This window comes from Macrotis lagotis, chromosome 6 (assembly GCF_037893015.1).
Source record: "Macrotis lagotis isolate mMagLag1 chromosome 6, bilby.v1.9.chrom.fasta, whole genome shotgun sequence".
In the NCBI taxonomy this organism is placed as follows: Eukaryota; Metazoa; Chordata; class Mammalia; order Peramelemorphia; family Peramelidae; genus Macrotis; species Macrotis lagotis.
This window is the reverse complement of record NC_133663.1, coordinates 91,944,294-91,959,624: the sequence shown is the minus strand read 5'-3', so window position 1 is coordinate 91,959,624 and position 15,331 is coordinate 91,944,294. Positions and strand designations below refer to the sequence as shown.

At 45.0% G+C, this 15,331-nt stretch overlaps 1 protein-coding gene across 1 annotated transcript in view; it reads right to left on the bottom strand.

The window, feature by feature from the left end:
• LOC141492157 (TSC22 domain family protein 1-like) overlaps positions 1–9,156 on the bottom strand; it is a 55,839-nt gene extending 46,683 nt beyond the window's left edge. Inside the window, exons 1-2 of the mRNA XM_074192748.1 lie at positions 8,454–9,156; positions 6,914–8,402 (exon numbers count right to left, since the gene is read on the bottom strand). Of these exons, the coding sequence (XP_074048849.1) occupies positions 6,914–8,402; positions 8,454–9,156 (2,192 nt within the window). The remainder of the gene's footprint in view (positions 1–6,913; positions 8,403–8,453) is intronic.
• Positions 9,157–15,331: the final 6,175 nt, after the last annotated feature.

Here is a 15,331-nt window from a genome sequence, read left to right as displayed (position 1 = left end):
TCCATCAAGTCCATTTTCTTCATTCTGGACCTGAAGAATTTTAAGCCAAGAGAAGTTAAGTCATAAAATCAGAAACCAGAGGTTGATAAAAATACCTGTTGGTTTTTTTTAACAATCTAATTATTCCCTTGATTTGTTTTCTCCACTCCAAACCCAGCATTCTGTACATCAGACTGCGCTGCAAGGCTAGCAAACTCACATTCTAAAAGTACTTAAGTCTGGTCTAAAACATGTGATCCTAGCAACTCATTCTAGGTCAAAATTTGAAGGTGTTAAATTTTTATTTTATGCTCAATTTTATTCTTTTCCAGACCATTACAAGTATAATCTCAAAAAATCATTTCACTTCTTAAGTTGCTTCCTCATGAATTAAATGGAACTGTACTATATACTAGAACAGCCATACCCCCAAGTTCCCTTTAAACCCTAACATTGTATGATTCTATCAAAGTAGTCCCTGTGGGAATTTCTTCACTTACTCTAATGATGCTACCTCTTGAGGAACCACACAAGAAAAGGAATGTGGCCAAGAAAGCAATTTACACAGTGATCACAATAATTTAAAGGAAAAAAAAATCTGATAAACTCCAGAACTCCTGACCAATGCAGTCACCAATCATAACTTCAAAAGATCTATAACTACTATTAACCTTTAGGCAGAATGTGATGGACTAAGAGACACCCAGACAGAGGCATCCATTTATACACAGGGTCAATGGGTTTAATTTTTTAACTTCATTATATCTATTTGTTACGAGAGGGTTTCTGTGGGTGAATGGAGAAGAGTTTTCTATGTAATGACCAAGAAAAAAAAAAAAGCATCAAAAAATGATTTTTTGGGGGGCGGCTAGGTGGCGTAGTGGATAAAGTGCCGGCCTTGGAGTCAGGAGTACCTGGGTTCAAATCCGGTCTCAGACGCTTAATGATTACCTAGCTGTGTGGCCTTGGGCAAGCTACTTAACCCCATTTGCCTTGCAAACCGCCCCCCCCAAAAAATGTTTTTTTTTTAAATTACACAGGAGAAAAATAATGTTCAGAAGAGGACACAAACATGGGCTCATTATTTCATTTATTATCCTTTTTTGTTCTTTGTATACTGAAATATTTTCATATGAATGACTTAATATTAAAAAACATTTTTAATTTAAAAAATGAATCTAATATAACACATGAAACAAAAGAAAAAAAAACAAATCAGATGAAGGCTTCATCGAAGGCCTTCAAATGATGGTACTGGGAACTCTTACCCAGGTACTAGAGTTGGACTGGCCAGCCCTTTACCATACCGTCTAGATCTGAGATTCTGTGATCAATTCATTTATACCTTTTTAAAAATCCTAGCTTGGTCATCAGATCAGAGCTAGAAAATGCCCTCAAAAATCAGAGGGTCTAATTCCTTCGCATTGACAGAGAAAGCGATGGAAGCTCAGAGTACCCAGGATCACACAATCACTGAGCATCTGAAAATCTGAAACTAGGTATTCTTGTCTCTAAAGTAATGCACTTTATCCATTTACCTCCTCACAAACAGCATTCATTCTGCTCTGAATGACATTTTAACTTTTCCTAAAAATTAAATTCACTCTCAAAGAAAGAAAACTAGTCACCAGGGAAGAGATTCAAAAGTTATGTGCTACAGACTGCAAAAAAAAAAAAAAAATTTCAAAAAATAAGCTTCAAAAAAGCATTAAGCAACATCAGCATCTCTAAAATAAGCATTATGGTCTAAGAGGATTGTCTGAAAGAGAATACTCATATGGATGCTGAAATATGATTATTTGTCTCAAAAGTTCCAGTTACTATCAAAATTCATCCTAGGCACAGAACTTCAAAGTTCCCTTAATAGTTCTCCAGAATTAAAAGTTATTATTAGAAAAAAAATTGAAAAGACAAATTCAACAAGTTATTACTGAAAACAAGGGTAAATTGCAAAATGCATACTATGAACATATTTATATGCAATTAGAAAGAACATGGATAGGCAGAATACATTTCAAGTCTAATATTTTAAGTTCTATTTCTAATTTACCAGTTAATCACTCTAAGCAAAAAATCCCTCAGGACATCTCTATAATTTTCTTCTCAAAGTTCATTTTTTAAGGAAGGTTATCAGACAAAAAAAAAACAAAACAGGAAATGATTAATTCTAACGCCATACAAAACATTTAAACAAAAACTACTAGCAACTAGACTTCATTACTCCATAATTAAGTAGAATATGGAAAATAAAACTGTGAGAAGGCAAGGATGACAGAGCAGCAAGGAAAGGAGTCACTTCTGATTACCAAAAGATTAAGTCTTAGTGTAGAGGGTGGGGGCAGACAAGAAAAGGGAAAGTAGAGCTTCAGTTTTCAGGTACAGCAACATGACCTTTAGGTATAACTGACTCTGGAAACATAAGTAGAGGTGTCTACTCCATTTTACTACAGTAAAATCCTGGATATGGTTTATTTCATTTGAAGACCCAATTTCTATGTGCATATTTACAACATTTCTCACACATGCAATACAAAACTACACAATTAGATCCAAGTATACTTGACAGGGCATTACTATGATAAATGTGCTTGATCATAGTACTCTATACAACACAACTCATGTTAATAGCAAGGTAGTCTTTCTCTGCAATGACCATGAGGCAAGTAGTCATAGTATTCCCATTTTACAGATGAAGATATTACATGGTTTGTCTAGGATTACACAATCCCTTATCACACACCAAAACAAACAACAAAATGATGAATGAAAAAGCATGTATAAGGCACTCACATGCTGATCACCACATGGAAGTCAATGACAACTTGCTACTAGACAAGTTAATAAAGTAACTTAGTAAACAGAAAAAAAAAGAGGAATTAGTACACGAATTCCTCAATCCTTTCTTTCATTGGACCCTTAATTTATTGAGCACCTAATAACAGGCATCAGGCAGACGTGGAAGACAAATTAAAGGACAATCCCTGGCTTCTGAGAGTTTACAACTGGAGAGAGGAGAGGAATACAACTATAATACGATGCAAAATGTAAAGCAAATGATAAAATGCTCCAACAAATAATCCCAAGACAATTTTTGCACTGCATATTACACGGAGTATTCAAGTCAATCATGAAGGTTTCACCTGTATTTGTTTAAAATGAGGCAGTGTTCAAATTTTTTAAATCAAGAAAAAAAGAATTGACCATGCACGAAGTACATAAAAATATAACAGAAAGTAGTAACATCCTTTGAACTAGTCTGTGATGGTGCCAAGTTCTTCTCACAAACCCTGGAGAGTAGAAACCATATCTATATCAAGTTTGAATATTTGGCCCCTGGTTTCCTGCTCTACCACTAGTTTTAATGCCAAGAGCTTCCTCACACTAGGCTAGCAGTCAGTCCTTCACCTACATCTACAACTCTGTAGTCTAAATTCAACTACTGGCAGAAAAGAACTGGTTGATCACATGAAGCTATTTATCATCAAAACTCAAGCCCCCATTTTAAGGTACACTACACCCAGGGAAAAAAATTTCAACACAGTACCTGTAGTATTATTTCCATTCACAGCACCTATAGTATTATTCCCATTTAAAGGTCTTAGCCTTAAAAAACTTCTACTTCCCACAGATTACAAAAACACCAAAGTCCTAAGATAGATTTGTTTAGCGCCTCTACTCTGAACACTTTAAAAGAATACAGTTTAGTTTATTCTGCTGTTGTAAGGACAGCTTAGGGGCAAGATCTTTTCGGATCCTCTCCAGAACTGATTTTTTCAACTCTCTCACCCCCATACACCTATATGCTTGTGTGCATACTACCTACAAGCACAAGTGTCGATGTGCACACAAAACTGTACATAATTTTCAAAGAGATAGTACCTTGACCTATTTGCCTCCCTATAATCACTTCCAGTGACCATTTAAACATTTTCTCAATCTATAAACCTATGGTTTTTTTTTCTGATTCTCAAAGATTTTCTTTTAATCAACCACATTTTGAAATAACTACTCTTCATTTGTATTACTACCACAAACGTATTTGTAATTAAGGTTTCTTCTTCTTATCCCTTTATCAATACCATACTCTCCCTTATCCTTTTTCCCCATCAATTCAAGCAAATCAAGTTCTGCTTTACTCTTGGCTGATTAGTCATGTAACAGAAGCAAATACAATGAGAACATGCATGCAAAGAAAAACTTTTTAAAGCCAGAACATCATTCTTCCAGTTGTACAATTTTCCTTTGAAGGGCCAATTTAGTCAACATACATCCCAACTGTAGAGAAATGATAGAAACAACTTGTAGCAAATTACTGTACACCAGATTCAATGTCAACCTTGTCTAGATCTAGTACTCCTTCCTTCTGGCCCCATTACAAGGAGGTATTTGGAAATGAAACATTTTAGCTGTTTTCTGTGGGGAGGGGGAGAGCAGGGGTAAACAAGGGAGGGAGGGGAATCAGGAATTTTAGCAGTGACAACTCAAGGTTCAAAGGGAGTCTCAAGGAGATAGCAATAAATTAAAATACAGGGACTTGATCTGGAAAGATCCTAGCCAAACTGAAATAACCCAGGAACTTCTTCCATTAAAAGAAACATTTGCCCTTTTATTCCCCCAGTTATTGCCTTTCAATAGCAACCAGACTTCTCCAGATTAAAAACTGCCTTAAGATACTGTGCTTGTATTTACACTCCCTTGTGTTTCTTTGCTACAAGCAGAAAAAGTGACCTCCACACCAAAGTTTTTGTGATTCCAGCACTATATTTGCACAGTCTCAATAGGCAAGAAATGTTTTGGTATCAAGTAAAAATGATGTCTTTCGACTGTCTGGTCCAGAAAATTGGAAAGATATCCTCTCTTACTGGCTGGGAAAAAAAAAAAGGGATCAAAACACCACTTCAAATATACTGGAGTCCATAAACATTCATTAACAATCAGGATAGATTATTAACATGTAGATTAAGAGTGTGTGGTTTTCATTTGCCAGTTCTATTCACTTATCTTGATTTGTTACTTTTCGATTATCATAAAACAGATCTAGCTAAAAAAAAAGTCTGAGGACTTACCTCATTTAAGTTTGACTATTAAATTGTTACTACCTCTAAGGATTTAGAGTACACAAGACTAAAAAGCTTTTTTAGATTGAGACCCAAATATGAGTTTTAGGTTACTGTAAAAAATTATGGGTAAATTAAGAGGCCTAATAATAATTTTTAATATGATTACCTCCACTACCAGAATAATGGAAACCACCTTGTAGGATTGCAGTTTTATTAGGCCAAAAAAAAGAGAGAGAGAGAGAGAAAATTCAATTATACAACTTCCATTACCAAAATGTCAAAATTATCCAGTTAAAACTTTATTCACTATTAATTTCAAATTCTAACATTTTAAAAAAAAGTAGCAAAAAGATAGTTTCAACGACCTCTATAGATCCTCTCATCCTTATCTGAAACGCCCCCCTCTTAAATATGACATGAACCCTTACTTGGCCTGAATTTTCTCTAGACTGCTGATTTTATCATATTCTCAATCTGCAATGTATAGTATATAAAGAACTCAATACTTGAACCTAAGTTTTAATCACACAAATTGTCTTAAAAATTTTAACTGACAGGAATGAAACTCAGGTTTTAAGTTTCTTTAACCTACAGGGAAGTATGGCACCTCCCCCCCCCATCTTCTTCCCACAGTATAAGTGAATGGAAATTCTCTCAAAATCAATTTTTATTTTGACCTATAAAACTATCAGGGCAGAGTTTCAACTTCACCTCAGTTAAGTCTCAACTCTGATCCCATAATATCAGCTATGTATGTGCACATTTACCAACTATGAGAAGACACTAGTTTAAGAATATTATTTTAGACTTTCTGTATTTTCTTTAACGTGATAAGAGGAGGGAGCATGTGATGACAAACAATTCCTTCCCCATACTTCTTTTCCGTCCCATGCTCCCATATCTCCGTACCTCTAGAGTTTTTATCAAACCCAATACCTTATTCTAAAATGGCTGCCACCATGGCCTACTCCTGGGCAAGGAAAAAAAGAAGAAGAAATCTTAATGGAAATTAAGCAATATTACAAAAATTTTAAAACCAAATACATCTGATTCTAAACATCAACTTATTAAAAATGTTACTGACTTTAATAAATTATACACAAATGAAACAACAACAGTATGAAAAACGCTTCTGTTCCTTTAACTATATAAAAGGTTCTGTTCCTTTAACGACATAAAAGGTTTGGTTATGCCAATTTAAAAATCAAAAATCTAAACTAATTAGGTTCATAAAAGCAATAGAGCACTAGGAAAAAAACTCAGATTATGTAACCTTTCCCTACCATCTTGATGTGATAGCACTTGGTAACACTATCTTCTATAGGTTATCCAATCAAATGCCTCAGAACTAGAGGAGGTGGGGGGGGGGGGTTTAAGGGGGATGTCCAGCTTTTCCAATATAGGAAAACAATTTTGCCCACCATACGTAAAGAGGTGGTCAAAGAGATATACAATGCCTCGAAGAAATGGCATTACTTAAAAATGGAGATTAAAGGACACAATTTTTCAGGAATTAAACTCCTGATCATTAGTTTTGCTAGTAAATTGTTTGAATAAAGCAAAAGGGGAATGTCCACTTGACTCATCTCTGCTGGTGAAAAATCCCAAGCAACTGTGCTCAGAGTAATTAACGTTTACAAAAATAGGAAGCTTCAGACTCTAGGCATAGCTTGAAACCATTCAGGTATTCCTCATTCTCATTCTGAAAACAAAATCTACTATCATCCTCAAAATATTTTTCAAACCAAAAAATGGTCAATTAAACGTACAGCTCCTGAGATGCTGCAGTGGAGCTGGGTAAGCATAAAAAAGGTTTGCAAAAGACTGGCTGCCAATCTCCTGGGGGTATCTGCAGGCACGGGGCAGGGTCTTACCTCTCCTCCTCGCCATCCACGAGGGGTGTGGTCAACGGCAGCACCTTCAGCGGGAACAGAGAGGCCGGAGCCGCGGCGCCGGCGCTGCCGTCGGGGGCCGAGGCCGGGCCCCCGCTGCCTTCCCCGGCGCCGGCCGGAGGGGCGCCGGCCGCGGCGAGCTCCGCGGGAGGCCTGGCTTCTTCGGTCTGGCTGGCGATGGGCTGAGTCAGCGGCTGGGTGGGGAACTGTGTGCAACTTAGCGGGATCTGCTGTGTCACCGGCAAGTTTATGTTGGTGGCTATCAAGGGAGGCTGGCTGAGGCTCGGCACCAAGTTCCCATTCTGCACGGCTGGACTTTGTGCCAGGTTCTGAGGCGGTCCCACGTTTGCGGGGGGGACAGCGGGGCCGGCCGGGTTGGCGGCGGGGCCGGCGCCGGCGGACAGCAGCGGGCTCACTGGAGGCAACTGCTGGTTCGTCATCCCGAGGGCTGCAGCTTCTCCTTGAGGCGCAGGTTCGGCTCCTTGGGTCTGGGGCTGGACGGGGACCAGGTGGCTCTGCGGGGCCATGAGCAGCGGCGCGGCGAGGTTTGAAGCGCCGGCCGGGATTCCCGGGACCATCCCGGGCTGGGGAGGCGGAGGAGTCCCCTGGGCTACGGCGGCCGGGAGGCTCACCTGCGGCCCCACGGCCAGCACCTGGCCGGGCCCGGGCGGCGGCCCCGCGGCGGGCGGCACGGTGTGCTGGGCCGCGGGCACGCCCGGGGCGGCCGCCGCTCCCGCGGGGCTGGGCGCGATGGGGGGCCCGGCCGGCTGCAGCACGTACTCCGGGAGGCCGGCCTGTGCCAGGCCGGGGCCCCCCTGCGCCAGGCCGGCGCCCCCCTGCACCAAGCCGGGGGCCCCCTGCGGCGGCACGGCCTGCACCAGGCCCGGGCCCCCCTGCACCAGGCCGGCGCCCCCCTGCGCCAGGCCGGCGCCCCCTGGCACCGGCAGGGCCTGCACCAGGCCGGGCCCCCCCTGCACCAGGCCCGGGCCCCCCTGCGCCAGGCCGGCGCCCCCCGGCACCGGCACGGCCTGCACCAGGCCGGGGCCCCCCTGCGCCGGCGCGGCCGGCCCGTACTGCAGCGGCAGGGGCGGCTGCCCCAGGGGGCCGGCCGGGGGGTAGGGCAGCTGGGGCGGGGCCAGGCCGGGGGGCGGCGGCGGCGGCGGCGGCGGCGGGGGGCCGGCCGGCCCGAGGTCGGGGGGCGGCGGGGCGCCCACCTCCCCGCTGCCCGCGCTCTCCGTGTAGTGGCTCAGCGTGCTCAGGCCGCTGCTGACGGAGCTGCCGCTCGCGCTGTCCCGGTCGGCCGGCGGCTCGGCGGGGCCGGGGGCCCGGGCGCCCTCGGGCGCGGCGGCGCCGCCGTCCTTCTCGTAGAACTCGGTGCACGTCCACCTGCCCTTTTTGAAGGGTTCCGAGCTGGAATCCAGCTTCACCACTCTGAACCTCGAGGTGCCGGCGGCGGGGGGCGGCGGCGGCGGCGCGGGGCCGGGGCCGGGGCCGCCGCTCGCGGAGGGGGCGGCCCCGTTGCCCATGCCGCTCAGCAGGCTGGGGGGCGGCCCGCCCGGGGCCGGGCCGGGGGCCGGGCGGCCCAGGCTCAGCAGGGGCGCGGGCGCCGGGGCCGCGGCCGGGGCCGGCGGGGCGCAGTCCGAGCCGCCGGCCGCCGACAGTTTCCTGGCCGCCGGGCTCGGGGGGCAGGGGTGCAGCGGGTGCCCGGGGTGCGGGTGGGGGTGCAGGGGGTGGGGGGGCGGGTGGGCGCTGCCGTTGACGGCCGCGTGCGGGCCCGGCGGCGCGGGCAGCGGGGGCTGGTTGGGCGACACGGCGCCGGGCGTCTCGGCCTCCTGGAAGTTGCTGAGCGTCTCCTCCGAGGAGCTGCGCTCCGGCTCGCCCAGCTCGGCGGCCCGCGACAGCGACGCGTCCAGGATCTCGGAGGACGACAGGTCCTCCGTGTGCGACTCGTCCAGGTCGTCGTAGCTCTCCGTGTCCTCGGCCACGCTGTTGTTGGAGCTGGCGCTGGCCGACATCTGCGCCGGCGTCACGCTCGTGATCTGGAAGCCGCTCTTCTTCTTGGTCTGCGCGGCGCCGGGCGCGGGCGGCGCGGGCGGCGGCAGCAGCAGGCCGGGCGGCGGCGGCGGCGGCGGCGCGGGGTCCTCGGCCTGGGCGCCCCCGCTGCCCCGCCGGGGCATCCTCCGGGCGCCCAGCTCGGCGGCCGCGGCCTCGGGCGGCTGGTGCATGGCGCGGGGGGCTTTGTGTGCGGCCCCTCGGGGCGGCAGGGCCGGGCGGGCTGCAGCGCAGGGGAGGGACGGGCGGGCGCCCGCGTTAGCCGGCCCCGCGGGCCGCCGCCCCCCGCCCGCGCCCCGCCCCCGCCCGCGCCCGAGGCGCCGGGCCCGCGGGCCGGCCGGTGGGGGGGGAGGGGAGGTACGTACGCGGCTGGCGCTGCGCCGGGGGGCGGCGGCGGCGGCCCGGGGCCGGCTCCATCACCGGCGGCCGCGCGGCGCCCGCATCCTGCTGCGCGCGGGCCGCCGCGGGGCTGGGGGGCGCGGCACGGGCGCTGGGCTCCGCCGTGTGCCCGCCGCGCCTCACGGCATGGGGAGAGGAGGGCCGGGCCGGGAGCCGGGCGCAGGCGGCGGCGGCGGCGGCGGCGGAGGAGGAGGAGGAGGAGGAGCGCCGGGGGGGAAGATGGCGCCTGCGCAGGCGCGCTGCGCCGCACACAGAGAGCCTCGCCCGGCGGGGGGCGGGGCGCGCGGCCGCCCTGGGCGGGAACGACCGGGGCCGGGGGCGGGGGGCGGGGCGGCGCGGGCACGCGCCCGCGCCCGGGGGGAGGGGCGGCCTCTGCAGGGCCATGTGCGCGGAGCGGGCTGCGCGGCGCCGCGTCACGGGGCCTCCCCGCGCCGGGGCCCGCCCCCGGGGGCCGCCCTTTGTGTGGGCCGGGCCCCGCCACCCTCGCACCTCCCGGGCCGACGCCGCCGAAGCGCTTCGAGGCCCGCGAAGCGCTCCGCAGCTCGGCGCCGCAGGGGGCGGGGCCCGGCGAGGGGCGCTTCCGGGGGTTCCTGGCCCCCCGGGGCCTGAGGGCGCAACCGAGGCGCCCCCACTTTTGTACTTTAGCCCTCAGCCATCTCCCCTTCTGGACCCAAAGGAGCCCTAAACAGCCCCATGGCGGGTCCGAGGAGGCCGGAGACAAGGCCGCCTGGCCATCGCCTCCAAACTTGTGCCCTTCCCCAGGAGACACAAACATAACTCCTCTCCAGCGGCTGCGTTTTGTGTTTGTAAGGCAAACGACCCTGCCTCCTCAGCCCAATTATACTTTGGGACTTTTAAATTGTTCTTCTTGTGATTAACCTTTGTCAGTGTCTTTTTTTTTTAACTGATCTCCTTCTGCCTCACTCCTTCGCCCTTAAAGGACTGACCAAATGCAAATATCACATAAACATAAAATTCTATTTTTATATTCACGGCATCTCTGGGTATATGTTTTTCAAGATCATATTTTTTTTTACCTCTCAAAGGCTTTGCAAATAATACTCTTGGTAATGGCCTTGCTATCAATTTTTGAAATGCAAATCTTCATGATGTTTTTTTCCAACAGTTTTCAAATGGGAAATGGAAACTATCTTAACTGATTGAAACTTCTGGTGGAATGCAGAGAAGCAAAGGACAGTTTCTCCGGGGCTCCAGAGAGAAAATCACAAAACACAATTTAGCGATGGATTGTATGTGATTCAAAACAAGCTTCACAGCACCTAGAAGCCATCTTAATATCATACCAGTATTTGATCCCAGACCAAAAAAGGCCACACAAAACTAAAGTATTAAATTATAACCCAAAGTTGGTAATAGAAATACCCTACTTAGGGTGTTTACAAAATCAAATACATACAAAAACCATCTGACAGCATACTAAAAGCCTTTAAAACTTCATTTTCAAAATTGACCTGCGTGGAAGTCTTAGGTCCCACCAAGCAAACAGAGCTGTCCAAAAAAGGTAGAATGGGTTTTTGTTGGTAGGTGGGCTGGATTTAAAAGCAGAGGTTTCATGACCTCTTATATGGTGTGATGTCAAAGGAACCCAAACTGAGTTATAAATAGAAATAAATGACTTCTGAGGACTCTTTCTTGTATTTCACTAAAAAATATGGTTTATAAGCCAGGGTCCCAGAATTCAAGGTCTCAGAACAGAAGCAATTTAGAAAAGATGTACCAGCCTCACACATACACACAAATATGCCCATGTTTTCTGATTGCCATTATTGTGTTGATGAATAACAAGCCTTAAAAAGGAAAGGGAAGAGAAAATAGCATATGGAAAAGCAGTACTTAAATGTTGGACTTGACCTCTCAACACATACTTAACTCCTTTTGCAAATATTTCCATGTTTTTATGTTAACATTTTACTGGTTTTATCATGAGCGGCTAATTTTCTTCAGTAATTTTAATTTCTAGTCTTATGTTGTGGTACTTAATGTAATAAATAAAATACATTTTTGAATCTAAACATTGGGAGTCTGATTTTTTGCCTTTTTTAAAGACTGTTAGAAGTCTTTCTAGTTCCAGAGCTTAGTACACAGTAGCTGCTGAATCACCTCTCTACCATATAAAAGATTAATCTTTATTTAGACCAGGTAAAGGGAAGTGTTATCATTATTTTATAGATGAGGGAAGAGAAGCCCAGAAGGGAGTTATATGACCTCATCTGCTATCACGTGACTATCCAGGTCTTGTGACTCCCCAGTTCATGCTCTTTTTATTATACTACACTGCTTCTATGATCGGTTGCAGCTGTAGGTTGTGTCTTATCACAGGCCACTTAAGGAACAAAAATCCTTGGGCACCATAAAGTGTGAGTTGGCTTGCAAATAAACTAATTATACATGTATATGTCTACATATATAATAGCCAAATAGATTTTTGTTGTACCTAGAATATCTGCAAAAGTAAGGATAGATATCCATACGTGTACCATGCATACCAAAAAAAAAAAAGTTACTATTTTGTTCCAATAGTCTATTTTTAGTCAACACTCATGTCAAAATACACGAGGACTTGTCTCTATAGCAATCCTGCATTTCACCTGAAGATCCTAAAAAAAGTTAACTCTTTTGAGCATTTCTCATAGAACATTATGCAATAAATTGTAACTTCTTGCTGGAAAGGACTTGTATTTCTAAAAGCTAGGAAAGCAATTTTTTTTAATTTGTTACATGTGAGGTACTATGCAAGAAACAAACCTGATTTTTCACTGAACAGAGGTGAATTATATATCATTTCAACCTATAAGGAATCATTCAAATAAGAAATGAACCCATGTTTGCATGAAGGAATAGAAACAGCATTAGATTTAAAATCAGGTGACCCAACACTTAACCTGCTCTCCAATCATGGGCAAATATTTTAGCTTCTTGTACATCTTTTTCTGTAAAATGGAAAAATACTTTCCCTTCCTGCCTCCAAAAAGGTATTATGAAGAAAAGCATTGTGTAAATCTCAAAGTATTATTACGGATTAATGTGAACAAATATTAGCTATTCTTTTGTTCCACTTGCTATGCAGATGTGAGTGAGTATAATTTAAGGTCATAGAAGTCTAAATAAAGGATCGTAGATTTAACCTAGAGAGACCTTAAAGGTCAATATGTCTAACCATCTTTTACAGACAACGAACCTGAATCCAAGCAAAGTTAGGTAATTTATCCAAGTTCACACAGTAAATTTCCACATTGATAGCATAATCTGTATTCAGCCTGTTAAATTTCAGATGAACTCTGTCAACTAGACATTTTAATATATTGAAAGGATAGAATTCAGGACCTATCTGTGGCCTAGTATGCCCATTACGTATCAAAGACAGCTATACTAATAGAACATCTTAAACAGGAAAATCTTTGACAGAAAAATAAAGAAATGTCACATTGAATTTTTTGAGCAAGCATTGTAAACTACAAAGATAAGAATATATTTTCACATATCTAACCTAAGTAATTAATAATCCACTTTAGTCATTTGTATGTTAAGGAAAACTTGATATAATCTTAACAGGAGCCTTACTGCTAGTGCTTTGTTTTGGGTTCTCAAAGGCTATGCCAACAAGGATACAAGTTCTGACTGGAAATGCTTTGCTTTAGGTCCTGGTAGCAAACTGTCCAGGGACTATCCTTTGCTAAGCACAGAGAAGCTCAACAGAAACCTAACTTTGTAAAGGTCAGAAGGGAAGACAAGATGTAGGTAATAGTGTCAACTAATGAAAGGTTAACCTAAAAGAAACTCAGTCCTGTGTGTTCTGCTTCAACAATGACAATGACAGTGACAGGGTGGCAGAAATGAGAGCAGAACGCCCTGACAATCTTGGACCATCGATAAATGGTAATTTATCTGTTGATAATCAGGGTGCCATATCTGTCCAACAACCAAAACATTAGTGGAAGACCGAAACCACATTCCATAAGCATCAATAAGTATAAAGGACTACTCACAGCCAACTAAAGAATTCAGCATAACTGGCTTCAACGGGGTAACAAAACACATCATACTTGTGCTTGGTCATTGCTTGTTCATTCTTCCTTACAATGGTTAGGAAGGTCACAAAGATAATTCCAGCTTAGGTACTTGTATCTATTTCTAGTAATTCTAGAAAGAACTTGATAAGAGCTTCTAAATTGTCAAACTATGCTTTGATCATCAGTAATTCAAGACAAAGACAATAATATTGGAAACTTTTCAGAAATCCTAATAAGGGATTATTAAAGGAAAAGATTTCAGAAGGGATGGTCAAAAGTGAAAATTATATTGAACATCTATAACCACATTTCTTTTGTTGTTTAACTAGTTTGGAGTTTAAGATTGTAAAATTCTATTTTTTAATACTATGAATTCGTTTTAAAAGGCATAGATCCTATTTCACCACTTCTCATTTATCTTCTGGCTGTACTTTGGAATTTCTCTTACTTCACTGGAAAACAACAGGAAGTTCCTTACTGGGAAAAACTCATCATCCAGCAAGATCCCATCCTCATCTCCACCTTGTCTCCCGCTGATAGGACAATAGAACCATGAATCCCAAACCTTCATTTAAGGAGGAAGCTAGCTCAGAACATGTCATTTCTCCCCTGGTTGCACTACTTTCCAATTTCTCTGACTTTTCCCTGCTGTCTTCACTTAGGGTACGTACCATCTTTGTTCTACTGCTGCCACCACCACCACTTTTTTCAGCTTCTTATTAGTTTTCTGATATTAGATTGTAATTGAGGGCAGGGATTGGCCTATTTTGCATTTGTATTCCCAATGCTTAGCCCCCTTATCTGGCACACAATAAAACTTGATGAATGTTTATTGATCTGACTGATTGACCACTCCAAGTTACTACTCCTACATTTCATTATGACTTGAAAAGCTATTGGGTTCTTAAAAGATAAGTTCCCCACACCATAGCAAATCTATATAAATTAAGTTACTGCTTAGTAACATATGATAATTAGAGGTATATGGGGTGGTCAGGGAGGACTAGCGCTTCTAGAATGAGGATTTGCCAAGCCTTTTTCAGGGCCGCTCCTCCACCTTGGATGTCCAACTGTCACCCAACTTTTCCCTTGTGACTCCAAAAAAACTGTAGCATGTGCAGTGGCCACAGAACCCTCTGACGTTGGCCAAACAGGGTTGAGAGTAACTGACAGGCCTCAAGCTCTTGGGGTGTTTAGATGATATTTACCCCAAGTATGTGAAGATTTTTCCCAGGCAGAAGGGTGGATGAGAACAATGGATTCCAGTGATCATGAAGGCAGTTGAAGCAGGATAAAACCAAAACCAAATTTGAAAAGTAAAGATGAGAAGATGGTGTATTAATTACAACAGCTCCAAGATTCAGATGTTGATTCTTGGAGAAAAAGGGAAATGAATAATATTAAAGATAGTGATTCTATCTGTATGTCTTAGAGAATGACCAATGTATAGCTATCTATACAACAAGAAGGCTGAAAGAGGCCAGAAAACTCCTTAGCCTGCAAATTGTTAACTTTCTTGGCAAGCTGAGAGACATGAAAGCCAAACACGGAAGCAAAGCTGTAAATAACTTAGCAGAAGACCATCTAAGTCATTTTCATATTTGAAATTAGAGGGAGGGTACAAAAAGTAGCTGTGAAATGGAACAGATTTCTAGAATATGTTTTTATGAGTAATCTTTTCTCATCAGTGACTATAATGGAACTGCCACATTTGGTCTCTCTCTCATTTCAGGACCCAATATATATATTTATGGGAGGTAGTAGCAATTGTACTCCCAAAAAGTAACCAAGAAAAATATCACAATATGCTTAGTTTCAAGTTTCTAGGAACTGCCCTTGGGGATAACCTAAATTGATGAAAACCCAAAAGGAAAAGAGGCAATCTTTCATAGTCAAGAATTAAACTGAGCAAAGGACG